The 19,046-nt window shown below is 30.6% G+C and overlaps 1 protein-coding gene across 8 annotated transcripts in view; it reads left to right on the forward strand.

Annotated features, from left to right (window-relative positions):
• Positions 1–18,826, forward strand: part of LOC143246274 (protein lin-54 homolog) — a 62,277-nt gene extending 43,451 nt beyond the window's left edge. For all 8 annotated transcript variants that reach the window (XM_076492728.1, XM_076492733.1, XM_076492732.1 and 5 more), the window contains 6 exons: positions 5,920–5,991; positions 10,025–10,170; positions 10,488–10,582; positions 12,373–12,572; positions 15,653–15,828; positions 17,776–18,826. In XM_076492728.1, the coding sequence (XP_076348843.1) occupies positions 5,920–5,991; positions 10,025–10,170; positions 10,488–10,582; positions 12,373–12,572; positions 15,653–15,828; positions 17,776–17,789 (703 nt within the window). In that variant the 3' untranslated portion in view covers positions 17,790–18,826. The remainder of the gene's footprint in view (positions 1–5,919; positions 5,992–10,024; positions 10,171–10,487; positions 10,583–12,372; positions 12,573–15,652; positions 15,829–17,775) is intronic.
• Positions 18,827–19,046: the final 220 nt, after the last annotated feature.

The following is a 19,046-nucleotide window of genomic DNA, read 5'->3' on the forward strand; positions in this document are numbered from 1 at the left end:
AATGAAGCCAAGGTAGAGAACTGAAGAGAGAAAGATAATCATTATTTTGTCTTTGCTTAATTATGATTCAATTTATACATGAAAAGATTTGGAAGTATTTGTATCAAAGATAGTTTTAAAATAACATTTCTTGCTATTGTTTTGCATGAAGAGGTATCAGTAGATATTTCCTATTTATGTACTTTCAGAAAATTTTCAAATATTTTATTTTATGCACAGAATCTTGTTTGTTGTAATAACTTTTTCAGAATATACAGAATATTTAAACTAAATTTTTTGAGAAACACTTCACTGCATTAGACCACTTTGAAGTGAGAATTTTAGTTGTCCCCTGCACCCCCCAATAGGTTTTTGTTAAAATATATTTCTGGTTTTTGTGTATAAAATTTGTTTATGCAGACTTATTTTATGTGTCTACATCTGTAAAATTTGACTATAAAGATTTATTATTTTAATTAAAATAATAAATAGTTTTAAAATTTTGAAATTAGATATAGGCCATTTTTGTGCAGATGGCCCTTGAGAAGCTTTGCACAAAATGTCAGTAACATAAACAATCCAGTTATGAAAGATTTCAGAATTTGTTGATTTTAGTTATCTGTAGGTTACCACTGTAGCAGAAAATGAGTTGTAATTTGCCACTACAAAGTTAAACTTTACTAGTTAGTAGTGTAAGTTTTTGGGTGAGGAAACTGTTGTGATAAAGTGAGGTAATACTAACCTCTTTGCCTGCTGCTAGTACAGTGGTAAGACTATGGATTTACAATGCTAAAATCAGGAGTTTGATCCCCCTTGGTGGGCTCAGCAGATAGCCCGATGTGGCTTTACTATAAGAAAACACACACACACACTAACCTCTTTCCAGCTAGTTCAAGTCCCAAAATTTCATGTACTGCTGTGTAAGATGTTAAATTTGTAGAGTTCTTTTAAGTCATGTTATAAAACAATGTATAACTATTACTCAAAACCATTGGTACTTGGTGAAACTCCATAATTACAGAATTGAAGTAAAACAAGACAGTTATGTTTCACAAATGTATCATTTATTCATGATCATGGTTCACTAGTAAAGATATCATCATACAAAATAACACTATATAACACAAATTTTGTTCCTGGACAGTATGTGTTATTTCTTAATTGCTTATGTTGTAAAAGCACAGAAAATGGTCATTATTCCCTTCAAACTTTGTTTTTGTGACCTGAATAATAAAATTTATAAATTAACCTATTTTCTATGTAAAAACAAGAAAATTTGCTCATTTTCATTTACATAAGGTCTGAATAAAACAACATATGAATCAAGATTTACATGTATTTATAATAAAGTTATACAAAAATGTTTAGGTGCAAGTAGTTTTTTGAGATTTGAGACTGTAATATAAACCATTTTCATGTGTCAGCCCCCAACTATAGTCTCCTTTCATGTTTTTGTTATACGCTCCTTGGTAGTGGCATTCAAAGTCCAGTATATCCTAGTGAAAGTGCTTGCCTTGCTCCTCTGAGTATACTCCCATGTTCTCCTACAATTTATAAAGATGAGCATCAAGGATATGGACTTTCAGGGACATCCTGCAGCCCATTTTGCCGTAGTTCTTCACCAGAGCCCCAACCAGTTCTACATAATTTTCAGCCTTGTGATTGCCCAAGAAGCCCAAACCACTGTGACAAAGCTGCTTCAAGCTTTTTTTCCTTCCTACTGAGCTTTTTGGGGAATTCTGTGCACTCCAGGATCTTCTTTTTTGTGGTCCAATGAAGACACCAGCTTTGACCTTTGCCTCATACAGCTCAGGAAAGAAGTCTCGAAGGTACTTGAAGGCTGCAGACTCCTTATCAAGAGCAGTGACAGATTGTTTCATAAGACCCAGTTTTATGTGCAGTGATTGGAATAACACCTTCTGGAGGTCCACTAGTGGCTCACACTTGACATTGTGCCTCCCTACAGAGAACTTGGTCCATTGTAGCCAGTGGCTACCTGTTGTGCACTGTGGTGTCCCTGCTGTCCCAAAGGCAAAGATAACAGGGAAACTTGGTAAATCCTCCTTGGAGACCCATCAGGAATGCTCCCATTTTGAAATCTCCAATAACCTCCCAGCCATAATCATCATACTTCAAGGCTTTTAGCAAGGTCTTGATGCTGTTGTATTCCTCTTTGAGGTGCACTGAACAAGTCAGGGGAAGAGACAGATACTTATTTCTGTTATGGAGAAGCACAGCTTTGAGGCTTTTGGATGAGCTATCAGTGAAGATGCACTACTCATTCAGGTTACAGGCAATTCCAGTTGCTTCGCACAGACAGGATACATTGCGGCAGAAGCAGAGCCCATTTTGAAGAGTGAAGAAGCTTGAAAAATATCGGTGATGCTTTCTCTGACTTGCGACTTGCACACTTTCATCTAACAAATCCCACTCCTTGAGCCTAGATGTCTCTGATAAAATCAGATAGGTCTATGTGTTCACTTTGGTAACTAGAGCTAAACTGAAGTGATGAGTGGTGAGCCTTTGTATATATATATTACTATGGAAAGTTCTTAAATTCTCGTAAATTATACAATATTCTAGAAAATTCTTAAGTTCTACAACATTCTTGTAAGTTCAAGAAAATTCTCTATCAGCTACTCAGCACTGAATCTACCTGGAAAGTGGGTAAATTTGAAAATTTCATTACCCAGGTCACAAAAGCAAAGTTTGAAGAGAAAAATAGGTCTTTTTCCATTTACTTTAGGCATAAGCAATTGGGAAATAACACTTTCTGCCCAGGAACAAGAAAAAGTAAAAATTTTGTTATATAGTGTAATGGGTTTTGATAGATGATGTATTTGTGTAGCATACAACTTTCCTTAGTTTTTTCTTAGTTCTGTAAAACTATATATTTCAATAACTATGCTTTAAAACACATTTGTCTCAACTATCTTGTGGACTGGCTGAGTTTTGTGTGTGCATGTGTGTGTGTGTGTGTGTGTGAGAGTGGACCAGCAGTTGGGAACTACTGCATTATACTATATGCATCATAAATTTGCTCACTGGCAATAGAGTTGACAACCGACATTTATCGCAAAATGCCTTTAATTTGATCAGCTTTACAAGAATTGAGCAGAAACTATGAAAAATGTAAAACTGCTGTGCTTTTTTTTTGTTTTTGTCCTGAAATTATTTGTTAAAATTTTTTTTTGAAGTTCTAGTTAATTGTGCAAAGTATAAGAGCTTATCATGTCTTGTTTACATTTTTGCAGAAAAAAAAAATAGAATTTGTTATTAGATCAAACTGAACTACTGTAACAAAATGAGGTTATGTTGTGCATGAAAGTAAAAGTATTTGTTTAGAATTGAAGTGCTACGACATAATCCTTCTTATATTTTGTTATATATATCTTAAATAAAACCATATATATTAGTGTAGTCTTATATTAATAACAATTTACTTGTATGAATACTTAACTAACTTGGGGAGCAAGAAGTCTAGCTTTCTAATTTTACATTTCTTTTAAAGTGTAGTAAAATTAACTGAAATAAAATTAGAATTATAATACCTGGTATTCAGTTTCAATAAAATAATTTTATGCTATTAAGGTCTATCTCAATTCTGATTTCTAAATGACCTAAATGAAACTGATAATAAATTTATATTATGCCTTATAATTTATCTTTGATTAGAATCTGATTTATGTACATTACATATGATTTCAAATCACTGGAAATTTTAATTTAGAAGTTAATTAAATGTCTGTGTGTTAAATTTGATATTTGTGAACAAGATTGATGGACACTTTTCTTAACACAAGTATATTTTAATATACAAATACACAATTTATAATAACAGTTATTACAAATAATGATTTATATACAAAAGTTTTACACACAAACAATATTTAGTCTTCTGTCTGGTCTGCCCCTCGGTGTGGATTTCTGTATGTGGTGAGGGGACCTCCCAGGGAAGGTTCTGTTCTTTCAGTTTACCTCCTCTGGGATCTAAACATCCATCCATGTGTTTGCCATGCATGGCGAGTCATGAAGGGGAGGAGAGGATCCTGGTGGTTGAGGGGTCCAACCCTAACACACCACTCTGGCCTTGAATTCCTGTAAACAGGCAGCCTTGGGGTGGCCCCCTTGGGTCAGTCGGCTAGTCCACTTGGGCTAAGGTCAACCAAGTACCAGTGTTGGAAGTTCTCAACAGGTGTTGTGGACATTGTGTCTGATGCTGGTGTTTGGGTATAGTGCTCAAAAAACCCTGATGTTGTTTCAGTGTCCTTGTTTGACATTGTAGTGCATTCCCTCGTAGGGCTCCATGGTGGGTGGGGTCAGTGGGCACCAAAATTTCCATTTCTTTATTATGGATACTCCAAATAAAAATCTTAATAAAACAGTGAAAAAACAGCCTGTAGGTAAACAATCACGTCTTGAAGATTCCGAGTAGCAATATTCACCATCTGTACCACCTGTTACATCTCATTTTCTTATACTATATTTACTTTAGGACAAACCTTTAGGGCAAATATCTCCCTTTTTCTTTCAGAAAGGACTAGAGGGACTTGCTGGCTCTCCAAAGTCAGTAAAGAACCTTTGATGTGGTGGCATATTGGTGGAATCATCCACATCTGAACACAGTGAACTCCACTTGAATTCAAAGGCAGTTGGGGATATACCTATTGAGGTTATGCCTCATGCTACTTTGAATTCATCACAAAGAGTTATTGTTAAGAGGGATTTGAAGAACATCCCAGAGTCAGAGATTCTCGCTGGTTTCTCCACACAAGGAGTTTCTACAGTGAAGCATATATCCACAAGCAAAGTTGGAATTATGGTGCTGACCAATGTCCTCTTTCTCACTATTACATCACCATGTCTGCCTGCCACCATTAAGGCAGATTATCTTAATTGCAGAGTATGGCCATACATACAAATCCTCTCCAATGTTTCCAGTGTCAGCGGTTCGGTCAGTTGAAAACGTCATGTCGAGGTTCCTTGACATGTGCTCATTGCAATGGGAAGGAACACGATGCCTATGATTGTGAAACGTACCCTTATTGCATCAATTGCAGTGGCTCTCACCAGTCCTACTTTCATTCTTGCCCTAAATGGTTGGAAGAAAAATAGGTGCAGTGTTTGAAAATGATTCATAATATTACTTACCTTGAGGCTCGAAAATTGCTGTCCGCCACCTCATCTTGGGCATATGCTGCTGCACTTCATTCCACAGCTACAGTGGGAGTACAGACAAATCTCTCTGTGCCTCCAAAAGAATTGTTTTCCAAACAAATGAGATGCAATGTTCAAAAACGTGGGAGGGTAATTTTTGTTCATTGATTTTGGTTTCAGTTTTTTAGTGTTTTTTTTCTCCTATATAGAAATCATGGCAAATGAAAAATTAAAGAAGCTGTTCTTATAAAAGAACTTAAACCATTACCAATGAACAGTTTTATATCTATACTAATTATTTGTTAATGTTTACTGCCATTAATGGCTTAAATATTTATTTCATACCTATAATCTTGCATCTATCATTACTGTCATCTCTACATGTGATCAATAATTGTTACTCTTTCAAAACTCATTCTCAATCTAATGATGACCTCAGGAAATTGAAATATTTGTTTTAAACTTTCTAAATAAGTTTTCTGTACCCATATCAGCTGTCTGTAATATATATATATGTGTGTGTGTGTGTGTGTGTGTGTGTGTGTGTTTAATTACATTTATTTCAAACTAATACGAAAGATATGAACATAAACTGTATAGAATTAGAGTATATCTACAAACAAAACATTTTTTTTGTAATCAAGACCTGTCAAATCAATTTGACTAAATCTTACGATAGCAATTAAAATTTTGCAATGGCTAGAAGAATCTCTTGGAACCAAGGTTTTTTTCAAGATTAATTTTATAAGTAATTTGTAAGAGTATTTTTTCTTACTAAAATAGACATGGTGAACATGCTCAGGAGGAACGACCCCAAAGACCTTGTAACTGTTCCAAATCCCAGTGCCTGAAATTGTAAGTTTTCAGAATTAAAAGGAAAAAAGGCCTTTACAATTATAGTTATGTACTAAATAATTTTTGTAATGTATAATTTGTGAATTGAAGCCTCCTTCATTAGTAATAGAATTTTGAATAATGAGTTTTTACTTAAGTAAGTAAAAAAAAAAGGATAACGAATTGCTTTCAGTCACTTTTAGCAGACAATTTTAAAAATCTGAACAGAATACAAACCATTATCAAAGCAGTTATTCTATACTGAAACTATCAATGCTCCATTCTTAGTTGGTTCAGCATGACCTGATGGTTAAGGTGCTCGACTCGCAATCGAGGGTTGTGGGTTTGAATCCCTGTCGCACCAAACGTGCTCACACTTTCAACCATGGAGGCATTATAATGTAATTGTCAGTCCCACTATTCATTGGTAAAAGAGTAGCCCAAGAGTTAGGAGTGGGTGGTAATGACTAGCTGCCTTCCCTCTAGTTTTACGCTGCTAAATTAGGGACGGCTAGTGCAGATAGCCCTCGTGTAGCTTTGCGTGAAATTAAAAATATAAATAAAAAAATTCTTAGTTTGGTACCTTTATGATATAATAAAAAGCCCTTTTTATTTCTAGCTTCTTTTAATCCTCTATGCAAACAAGCTATAGCTAAGAGAAGCTACTCTTATCTGACATCTGTATTTTTTCCAAAATTCTTTGTGTTAAATTGCATTGAGATTTGATGTGTGTGTTAGAGAGCAGATTGTTCAGTTTCATTTAAAGTAATGCCATTATTTACAAGAAGTGTACCATAATAGGAAAATGTGTCAATTTACTTGCAACTTCCATACTGTTTGAACTGTGTTGATGATGCATGGTGTTATTATTATTTTTATAAGTACAAATGGGAAAGTTTTAAGTTTCTAGTCATTCTAATCTGTTTCCATATTTTTTGAATTTCTAATGCTGTGAAAAAGTGTAATAGTTTCATTTTTTTTTTTATTCGTATAAAGGTTATTACTATAAAGGACCAAAAAATACACCTTCAGAATGTTTTTGGGCCTAGTTAAACAAAGTAAATATTATAGTTCAATGATGACTTATTAAACTTAATTCACAAAAGTAAAAAATGTTTAGTGACCAAAACAATTTTCTTCTCGTAAACAATTCTTACCGTTACAAGTGTTAAACTGGTATTAAGCTTTTGAATTTCCAACTATACATGAATTAAGTTTATTGAAAGGTTTAATAATAATCTTGAGAAAAGTGGCATTAAATCAGATGGAAAATTTGATTCATTTCAACTAAATGTTGGAATATCTGGATGCATTAACTTAATTACTTGAATAAAATTATGAAATCAGACTTTACAACAGACAAAAAGGAAACTTACAAAAGTAGAGTACCACAGGTAGAATTCATCAAATGCCAAAAGTATTGGAGTCTGAACTTGATATTTGTTTCTTGTTACTTTGAACCAAATCTAGCTCACACATGCTGACTTAGAATTTTAAAAGAAAAGTTTTGATAGGATAAAATGACCAACTTTTGCTCAATAAATATTAGTTAAGTACTTTGTAAAAGTTGAAATGTTTAATTTAAGTCATAACAATTAATGCTTGGTAGTTACTGGAGATGAACCACAAATAATTGTATGTGAAAGCACATTTTTATCAATTTATCTTAATATTTTAATACTTAGAAAGCACTAGTTTACTAGATTTTAATGAGGTGATAATTAAATTTCATAAGCTGTGATGAAATTTGTTGTAATTCTATTCTGTGGAATGAGACAGAAGTTTCTTAGGCTGCTTCTCTCTCTTAAGTACTAATATACAGGAACAGTGCCTTATGTAATGCAAGCTCCACAGTGTTTACTCAGCACTTTGTTAACAAAATGTATGTAATATTTTGATATTTTAAATGAAACAAAAACATTAAGGCTTCTTTGCTAGTAATAAATGAAACTCCACATTTTTCCTAGTATAGTCTAGTTTGGGTAATTTTCAAGTCTTTTTAACTCTTAAATAGCAGGAATGTTGGAAGTAGCAGCATCAAATGAGGATAGCTGCCATTTAAGGGTTAGTAAGGAGCCTAAAATTGTATAACGGGTGTATGGACAACTTGGGCTTAGTCATTGGGTTCAACTAGATATTCATTACAAAGTAATTTACTTGAATTTTGGGTTATACTGTTATGAGCAAAGTACACAAGCCACTCAAAGACTTTTATGTGCAGAATAGAGAAATTGCAAATTTATTTATTTATTGTTCAAATTGCTTACCATTAACAGCCATACATGTATCAGTTCTAGTTCTTTGTATACTGTGCCAACAGGGTATTTTGTTTTCTGAAATATGTACAGCTGATGATATAAATGTTATGAGCAGAGCACACAAGCAACTACTCAAGGATGTTTATGTGTGTAATATAGAACTTGCACAGAGATAACCACTTCCAAATCAAATAATTTCTTTATTTAGACACTGTTGAACTATTCATTTATATTGAAACTGTGAAAGTTTTGTGATAACACTACTTTTGTGTCAGTGAGTTCTTCACTCTGAAAGTCTAGATGTTTGTTAATAAGCCCTTTTATTACATTCATTAACATGGATACAACATTAGTTATTAATTAGGTTAGTGTGAGAAATTCTCTGTCATAATCTTTATAACTGTATTAACAATTCTTCAGAGTATCTTTTAACTAATTCCACTTTAAATATTTTCCAATGTACTATTTCTTTGCTGTTAATTTTTTACTTTTTTCTCTCTTTACATCATTGAACCTTAAGTGAAACATTGTTGGGTTAGATCTGAAATAGCATGCTTACAAAGAGCTTGTGCAGCAAACTTCTTTTAGATTATGGATTAATGCCATCTTCTGGAGTCAGATAAGTGTGGATAAGCTTGTGATATAAAAGAAGTGCAGTTAGAGTTAGAAACACGGAACTACATACACAGTTTTTTAGTATTTTTCTGATTGTTTGAGAAGTTTATCAGATCTACTTTTAAAAGTAGTTATTTTAACTTGATTGGTACCAGTGGGAAGATTCCACCAATGAGTTGACTATTACATCATACTCTTAACTAAAATACACTTTGTTATTAGTCCTTGCACAACTTATTTCTGCCCCTTATGTAATATCTTTGGCTAAATCATCCAAAACAATTAACTTAGGGTATATAGGCAAACCCTATATCTTGGTCTCTTCAGTAGCAGTATCTCATTCTTGTCTTTTATTGCTATTCCATTAACTGCTGTATTTTATTTTTTTACATTGGCTAATTTTGTTGAATGTTTTATCTAATTATTGAAGTTTTCTGAACATACTGCATCTGCAAACTATAAATTCTTGCTCTGGGGTCACAACTAGAATGTTGCTTTTAGCTTACTCTCATAATGAGCCTCAAGCCTACAGCTTTCCTATCTAGTATCACAGTTTAACAGCTATTGCTCACACTTATATTTTCAATCCACTGCTTGGTATATGTTAAAAAAATGTACTTCTTGGAAACATTCATATATTTAATATTAATATTTGTACTACACAAATACTTCATATGTTATGTGAAGACTGTATCATAACATGTCTACTTTTTACCTTAAATTTAATTATGAAACTTCTCGATCTTATTACCATATAAAGTTGCACATACTAGACGTTTCTAGTAGATTTATTGAGGAATTTAACTATCATTTATGATTTTATGTACAGAATGTGGAAAAATAATTCTAAAGATTGTTTCATGTAACATTAGTAAGTTCTTAAAGAACCTAAAGGTTTTTATGATTATCATAAATAGCATATTAACATATTATATAAGTAGCTTATTGTTGGTGAATCTTGCATATTTTCTAATATTTAGTTAAAAGTGAAGGTTCTACATTATTATGAGGACTTTGTATATACTTTGATATTTTTATGTTATTACTTTTTAACTATTCAACATAAAATCTGAGTACATAAATACAGAAATTTCTGTAAAATGTTTATGCTATTAAATGTTGTTTAAGGTAACAGCTATAGCCTGATATACCAAACTAAAACCAGTACTTTACCATTGTAGATATTGTGATTGTTTTGCAAATGGTGAGTTTTGCAGCACTTGCAATTGTACCAGTTGCTTTAATAACTTGGAGCATGAAGAAGAAAGACAAAATGCTATCAAAAACTGTTTGGAGAGAAACCCTTATGCTTTTCATCCAAAAATTGGTAAGAAGTGTAAAAAATAAGATGTAATTAAGGTCTTCATTTGACTGCTGAGTTTGTTTTTATATTGAGTAATATATGTATATTTATACAAACATTTTTCACACAAATTACATAAAGAAATGATGCACAAGTTTTTACATAATGATTGATGTTAATTTTTGTTTTGTTATTTTGTACGATACTTTATTAATAGATGATTCCCATACTGTTGAGGCTTGAGAGATGAGAGTATTAATATAACTGGTTTTTATGAGCAAGCAACAGAGAAAAAGAAAAGGAATTGGTAATGTGTTAGTGTATGATATATTTCTAAATAGGGAAGTACAGGGATGGAATTGTTCAAAGATGTCACACCAAAGGATGTAACTGCAAGCGATCTGGCTGTCTGAAAAAATACTGTGAATGTTATGAGGTGAGTGTATGTTGGATGGCTTGTGCTTAAAAAAGACAGTTACTTTTACAATGAATACTTTTTCCAAAAGTGAAAATAAACCAGAAATACAAAGTGGTAACTCATTTGTGTATATCTGAAACATAAACTGCGTCTTTTCTACATATACCAAAAATATAAAATGATGACTTTCTATGTTAGATCTCAGATTGTGAGAATTTAATGTAATGTTGAAAAAAATATGTGATCCATTGCTTGAAATGTAAAGGTATTTTTTTAATTTAAAGGTTTCTAGTATTTAGTGAAGAATGAATTGTTAAAAAAATTTTGTTTGAATGATGTAAGAATTGCAAAACTGATTGTGTATCATATTTTAGATCTTCTATTAATTATTTAACAAATATTTAAGATTTAAAATCTTTCCTTTTCTTGTTTTTCTAACTTGGAAAGGAACACCAGTTTTTACAATTTTCTTTTAATCTGTATATGATAAAGTACAGACATCTAAATAATTGCTGAAAGTTGCTTTTTATTATTATTCATTTGTTACATTGAAATGCAATTTAATAATGGTGTTACATTTCAAAAACCATAATTTGAAACTCTTTAGTACCATTTAAAGAGTTTTCTAATTCAGATTGTTACAAATGTTTTTGAAGAAAATGCATTTGTAAATTGCTCAAGTTAGGGTTGTAGCCATGGATAATCTCCAAACATACTGTGAAATTATTATTTTTAAAAATTGTTTCTTGAAACAAGTTTAAATGTAATATTTTATTGTAAATTATTGCAGAATAATTTCTGCAATAATTTTTTTAAAAGTTTGGATGGCCAGTAACTCTTTTCAATGTAGTGTATAGATGCCAAACATTAATTAAGCTTAGCTTTCTAGAATATTCAAAATGAAGTCATTATCAACATTTCTACAGTGTTTTAAAATATTTCTAGATAAGCTTAGCAATAGTGCATGAAATTGTTATAAAATGTCTTTCCTATTGGTTAGGCCATCTTTCTGCATTTTTTTTAAACAAAGTAATTCTGAAGTTGATTACATTTTGGAACAAATACTAAAATATTCATTGAATATTTATGGAATCACAAGCAGAAACACCTTCACCCATTTTTAAAATTTGCCTTCATTGTTTTTATATACTACTTACTTAATTAGGTAGGGGCACTTTACAACCTAACTTCAATACTATAAATTCTACTGTACTTGGTCAATAGTATTTTATTTCTTCTAGGAAGAACAAATATCTCCAAATTGTTTTAAGATAGCATTAGTTAGGAATAGTGATTTATTTCATGTAAAAGAGCTAATTACACATCCTTTGAAAAATAAATCACCAGTGATCATTGTGCTAATTTCAGTTTTATTTCTTCTTGGATTCAAATAATCTGTCCTCGTCTTTTGATACTTCCTGAATTTGCGTGGTTCTTCATATCAAGCATAGAAGATTCTACTTATTGTAGGCTTAATTGTATTAATCTGTTTTATCTTTATCATATATCCTTTAAATAACACTTAAATTAAAACTGAAAATGTAGCATTACACTTTTATAAGATTTTTATAGCTAGGGATTGTTCAGTTATAAAGTTATTTGGGAAAAATTGAAAAATAGTAAAACAAAATCTCATTTTTGCACTAAGTGTGAAAATATAACTTTTCTGAATAGATATGAAAAATTACTCAAAATGTATTTTTATTGTAGAAAAAGTGAAAGTATATGTTATTATCAAAGACAAATGGTGAAAATGTAACAATAAAATACTTGCATCTAGTCTTATATGAAATTATTATGTGTTCTAGGGAAAAATTTTGTGTACACATTTGTGCAAATGTGTGGGGTGTAAAAATATTGAAGATAACTTTGAGAAAAAAACTTTGATGCAACTTGCTGATGCTGCGGAGGTTAGGGTACAACAACAAGCTACAGCAAAAACCAAAATTTCATTTCAACTTGAGAACTTTCCCACTCGACCAGCAAATTTCACAGCTGAAGGACATAGGTAATAGAAAAGTCAGAATTGTTAAACATTATCCTTGTGTAATTTATAGTATGTAAGAAATATAAGTATTCTGTAGCATTTCATACAACGAAACATCCTAAAAGAGGCATTATAAAAGAAAGTAAAAACTTAAACTTGGCATCAAAAACTTGTAGTGAACTGGTATCTTATTTAGGATTTGTCCTGTTAAAAACAGAACAGTAAAGTTTGTGATAAAAATCCATTGGATGATGATATTTCAGTTGACTTTTGTTATCTATTTTGAGTTTAGGTGGAAAGAGCTATAGAGAGAGAAGGTACATCTCTTTTTTTTCTCTCTATATTTCTCACTACCTGAAGGAGATCAAAGAACACTTCATACCTTTATTGGTATATCAATAGACAAAAATCATTCTCAGTTCCTGTGGAATTCAACACAGCAGTTCTTTTATTAAAATTCCAGTGTGTGCATAAAACATGCAATTTTAAAATACTGTTTCCTCCTTATTGTACCAGTTTCATGGATTCACATACTACATTTATCATAAATAATTTCATGTTTCAAGTCATTAAACAACTTGTTCTTTCCAGAAAATTGCTGAAACTTACTAGAATAATATGTATGTGTACATTAAAAAAAAACACGAGAAATTGCACTAATAAGGTATAAGGGATGGTCTTACAATTTAAAAAAAAATATTTAAATTGCAGTAGGTTTTGTTTCAAGTATTTTTTCATAGTGTTAAATAAAATTTGATGTGCAAATAGCTCACTTGTTTGTGTATTTGGGTTGTATGAACATGTGAAAGAATATAACCTTTTAAAGTAAATGCATATGTTTTTATAAAGGCATTTAATAGAACATATTGTTATAGTTTAACTCTATTTGTGTAACAATTCATAGTTATGCTTTCATATCTGTCTTCTGCTATGATAGTGCCTTAATTTTTCCATACTTTAATATACAACTTTGGAAATAATCCTGAAAACACACAGGTGATACACATACAGGAATCAAACATTGAATACTTGAAAGTAAATAATCAATGTATCAACATTACAATATATTAGCAAATAAAATACAGAAGAAAATAGTCATGCAATACATTAGGATTTTATATTTAAATAGAACACCATGTAAATGTGCGTGTGTAACACACACACACACACACACAAAGTTCTACCGTGTAAGAGCATTACAAGTCTTTTACAGTCATGTGAAAAAGTTAAGACACCCTATGAAAGCCTGTGTATTTGTGTAACATTTTTGGATATATAGATATTTAATCTCAATTTCAACAATACTGAGAGATTATAGGAATATAACTAAACAATTAAAACTGAAGAAAAGACTTTTCAAGATCTTCTATAAATGTAATTCTACAAAAATGCATATTCTAACTGAGGAAAAAGTTAGGACACCCCTACATTTATTCCCACTTAAAATGGCTCAACTCACACACAGGTGTATCACACCAGGTGCACATGACTAGAAGATTGTTACTCAGCATTTTGAATGAGGCTTGCCTTATTTAAACCTCAGACATTTAGTTTGGTGTGCTCCTGACTGTTGAAGTGAGAGTGAGCACCATGGTGAGAGCTAAAGAGCTGTCTGAGGCTTTCAGAAAGAAAATTGTAGCAGCTTATAAGTCTGGTAAGGGATTTAAAAAGATTTCACTAGCTATTAGGGGGTAGGGTGTCCTTACTGTTCCCTCAGTTAGAATATGCATTATTTGTAGAATTACATTTACAGATCTTGAAAAGTCTTTTCTTCAGTTTTAATTGTTTAGTTATATTCCTATAATCTCTCAGTATTGTTGAAATTGAGATTAAATATCTATATATCCAAAAATGTTACAAAAATACACAGGCTTTCATAGGGTGTCCTAACTTTTTCACATGACTGTATATTCATCCCCACAACATAACTTTAACTGTTTATTATTTAAAAGATATTCTGAAGAAAATATTATTAAAACTGTTAATATATGGGACTGTCTGGCAGCCAAGTCATGGTTTACTAGCGTTTTTTTGGCATTTTTTTCTTACCTATTATTATTTTGCCAAATTTGCTATAAATTTGGGATCATTTTTTCTTGTGAGGAAAGTAATTTCTGCCTAATAGTTCTTGTTCCTCAGGTAATGGCATTATCAACAGAATCTGTTGTAACTGTCAGCAGTCAGAGTACCATCAGTTTTATGTATGTGTGCAGTATGTATTGTCATATTTATTATATAAGGAATATACACTGAGCTACTTGACATCACTGTAAAATAAGTTTGACATTCTACATTGAACAATTCTATTATCAATAGCAGTAGTTTCCTTCTACATTCTTCAGAGTTTTTCATACAGGTCCAGCTGAAACATTAAATTAACTCTCAACCTGCTACATGAAGTAATGTTCACCAGCTAGTTTATACATTTTTGTCAAATAGCATATCTATCCTGTAAGTTACGAGTTTGTTCATCCTACTACTTCAGTGAATAACTTGTATAACTGCCTTTATGCATTATGCTGGTATGGACTTGTCTCATTGGGTGGATGATAACCACTCATAGTGTGAACTAGCAACAAATGATTGTGCTGTGTTGTTCATCTTCATACAATAGAGGGGGAGCAATCCAATATTATTTGTATTTTATACCTTTTTTTTGTATGCAATTTCCATGACTTTTAAATTAGTATATATAGGAAATATCTTCTTGCTTTTAATGATTTAAAAAAAAATCTATGAAGTGTAGAATTGTGCAAAGAAAAAATTGACTTTTGAAGTAATCAGATCATTAGAGAGGGGGGTATATAGTCATGACCTTGATCTGATATTTTCATCTGTAAAAAATATTTCCCAATCATCAAAAATATATATGATTGGTTGGCTGATCAGTTTAGTTACATCTTACTTTTATTAGAGGACTGCAATACATTTTTTTTCTGATATGATGACAAGTTGAAGACATAATCCATCATCATTTAAAAAAAAAATTTTTTAAATATTTTAATACTTCCAGGTATACTTTACCGTGTTTACCTGTGGTAATATATGTATGTTAGTGTTAAGTCCTGTAGCCATATAACAGTTTTGTGTGACTTGTATAGGTTGCCATGTGCTTTTGTGACACAAGAAGTTGTGGAAGCAACAACACAATGCCTTTTGGCTCAAGGTGAAGATGCATTTAAGTCAAATCTAGCATTCTCATTTGTTGAACGTAGCATTTTAGAAGAGTTTGGAAAGTGTCTAAGAAAAATTATTGAATGTGCAAATAAACCTACAGGTGAGTTTAATAAGTCTGTTGTAGTGTGTATTTTATGTGTATTTTATGTGTATTTGTATTAAACTTCACTTCCATATAGTCATTGCATATTTCTTTAGAATAATTTTACTCAGTATTAAGCCTCGCTAAAACTTTTTAGAAGTTTATCACCTTGAGTTTCTGGGTTTTAGCTTATGTTTTTAATATCTGTTTTAGCAACTTTTGTAGAAAAATGCTTTGACAATTATGTGTCATATCCTTTGAACTTACAATTTTTTTATGCACCAAAATTATTACTTGTTCTGTCAATATTATAATTTATATTTTAAGATGTCTTTTTAACTGTTATTGTATTCATTGGTTTTGGGCTAGAATGTTTTGAAATGAATTAATGTTTTTAACTTGCATGGTCATGAATATTTGAGGTACTAAATTGTTTGATAAAATCTCTTTTAACTAATTGATTCTCATCATTTTTCTTTTTACTAGTTTGTACAACCTTTGATAGTCTTATTCTAGTTCTGTGAGAGATCCTTGAAATAACATAGTTCTGTCTTTATAGGGAATTTGTTGCTTGAGTTATATTGTTTGTTTAATTTAAAATAGAAATAGCAATTTATTTCTTCCACTATTTTTGTTAACTTTTGAACAAGTTATTTAGTAATAAAAAAAGTGAGACTTAATTTGTGTATGGTTTGCACCAAAGATCATGTGGGTAATGTACTCCCTGTGTTTGTTTTTCGTTATAGGATTAGTGCTCAAGTAGGTAATAAGTACAATAATAAAACCATAAATTTATGAAATAAAGATGTGAAAAGATTAACAGCTGAAACTTTTAGAGATAAGAACTACAGGAAACAAGGGTAATTGTGCATGAGAAAAGGATGAGAAAAAATGTTGCTTATTTTATTTGTATATTTAAGTTTTTCACTTCATTGTAAGTTTATTTTTGCTAAAGTTAATGTTGGATTAGAGGAAACAGCAGATAAATATAATCAGACAGATTTCTCTAATAAACATACCTTATTTAAAAAATTTAAATTTTGTTTCTACAGCAGATTTGTGATGTTTACTGAAAGCTTGTCAAATGTCATAGATAGACTGCATTCAGAATTATGGTAAAAATTAATTTTTCCACATTGTTTTGGTCTAACAGACCATCCAATAAATATTTTACATTTAAACTAAATTTAAGACCAATGCTATAGTTTATATTTATTTGACATTTTGCTTTTCTAAATGTTTCCTGAGGATTTTTGATTTTCACAATGTAAAGCATTGTAGAATTAGTAACTTTATAGTTAAATAAAAAAAAAAAAAAAAAATAAATCAGATCACATTTTATACCATATGTTGATTCTCAAATATACTTTACTAGGAAAAAAAGTTTTAAATATTTTACTTTTCAAATTATCTTTTAAATTTAGTTTAAAAAATCACTGAAGGATGTAAAACTGAACAGTTTTCTTTTTCACCATTAACTTGAACTTTACAACATTTTAATACTTATTCATAATTATTTGAATTATTCAGCAAAATAATTACTCATTAATTATCCACTGCTCAAATTATTTCCAAGAAACAATTTAGAGATGATAACTTCTTTGTATGCTTCCCATAATTTGTGGAAGATTACAGTATCTTCTACTAATAATATGAATTAAATCTTAGGTTTTCACATCAAAAGAATATATTGATATTTTATCTAATTATGTTATGCATTTTCGCACAATAAAAACTCATTATATTTTCACATTTACTAATAAAATGTTTTTTAACAGAATATGAAAAAATGGTTCTGATATCTTTTGAAGTTACCTGGATGATTTCAGTACTAGGCTGAAGTTATTTTATTACAATGATTGTGTTATTTAGAATAAAAGTTTGGTTATTTTATGTTGCTTGGTTTTGAATGTAACAAATCTTATACTGAATTATTAATAAAGATTTGATATTAACTTGTTTCAGGATTAAGGACATGACAGTTATGGAATATCAGAACAAATTTCTTGAAAAAATCAAACCTCAAAAGCTAGTCTTCAGTAATGTTGCAGTATATACTTACAATAATACTTTAATGTGCTGGCATACAAACCAAACACATGTAAACTCTGTGAACTTTACAAAGTGTTCAGAGAAAGGAAAATGTTTATTCACGAACTTCAGTAAATGAATAACTACTATAATTAATCTTCGATGTGGTGCATTGTGATTCAATACACACTGGAATCTCCTGAATGATATCTACTTTTTGTGAGTTATGACAGATACGTAAATGAACTGAAGCTGTTTTTACGTGGTTGTTTAAAATTTTACCGACATTGTAGAATTTTTGCTGCAGTTCATATAATTTAAATTTTATGTAATAAGTTTTTAAGATATGCGTGTATGTTTAATATACTACTGCATTTGAAATATTGATGAGATTCTGGAAGTAAATAGCAGTAAGGATATTGTTTTTAACATGTACATGTGTGTAACATAATATTTGCATGTACAGTATATGTCCAATTATAAGTGCATTGCAAAAATATTTATATTGCGTTTGTGGATTATGAAATACATTTTAACTGAAGGTTTTGATCTCTGTAGAGAATATAATTTAAAAATACTGTTTTTTTTTCATGGATTCAGAAATGTGTGTTAATTATTTTAAAGTTTACTAAATTTCAAAATTCATGAACATAAAGTGGTTTGTTGAAAGTGTTTGTACTAATTAATTGCAAACAAGTTTTATTTACTCATGGGGTACCCATCATTATACTAAAGATCCAAAACGATTGAGACTTAACTTGAATATCCCATATGTAACTTATAATGCTGTATCCTAAATTTTTAAATTGTTTACAGGAAATTCAACTATAGGGATATAATTTATATAGTAAGAATAATGGGAATTTGTTTGATATTACATGTTCAAGCTTACAAAGTAGGAATATATGTTTATTGCTCAGTTAAATTGTATGCAAACAAATGTATTACAAAATGGGCTTAAGAAAATTAAAGCTTTGATTATGCTTATTGTTTTGTTGCTTTTAATTCAGTTCAATTTATACATAGCCATTCTCAAATATAAACATTATTAATAAACATACATGGTAGTGGAACAAAACTTGGTATATTGTAAAACCTTTTGGTACTGCTCATGAAAACACATTGTTAAAAATTGAAAAGTCTTAGGAAGATATTCAGTTTGTTGGATCTCTCCAGAGTTGAGGACAATCTTAACAATACTTTTT

Source organism: Tachypleus tridentatus, chromosome 3, assembly GCF_004210375.1.
Source record: "Tachypleus tridentatus isolate NWPU-2018 chromosome 3, ASM421037v1, whole genome shotgun sequence".
NCBI classification, from domain to species: domain Eukaryota; kingdom Metazoa; phylum Arthropoda; class Merostomata; order Xiphosura; family Limulidae; genus Tachypleus; species Tachypleus tridentatus.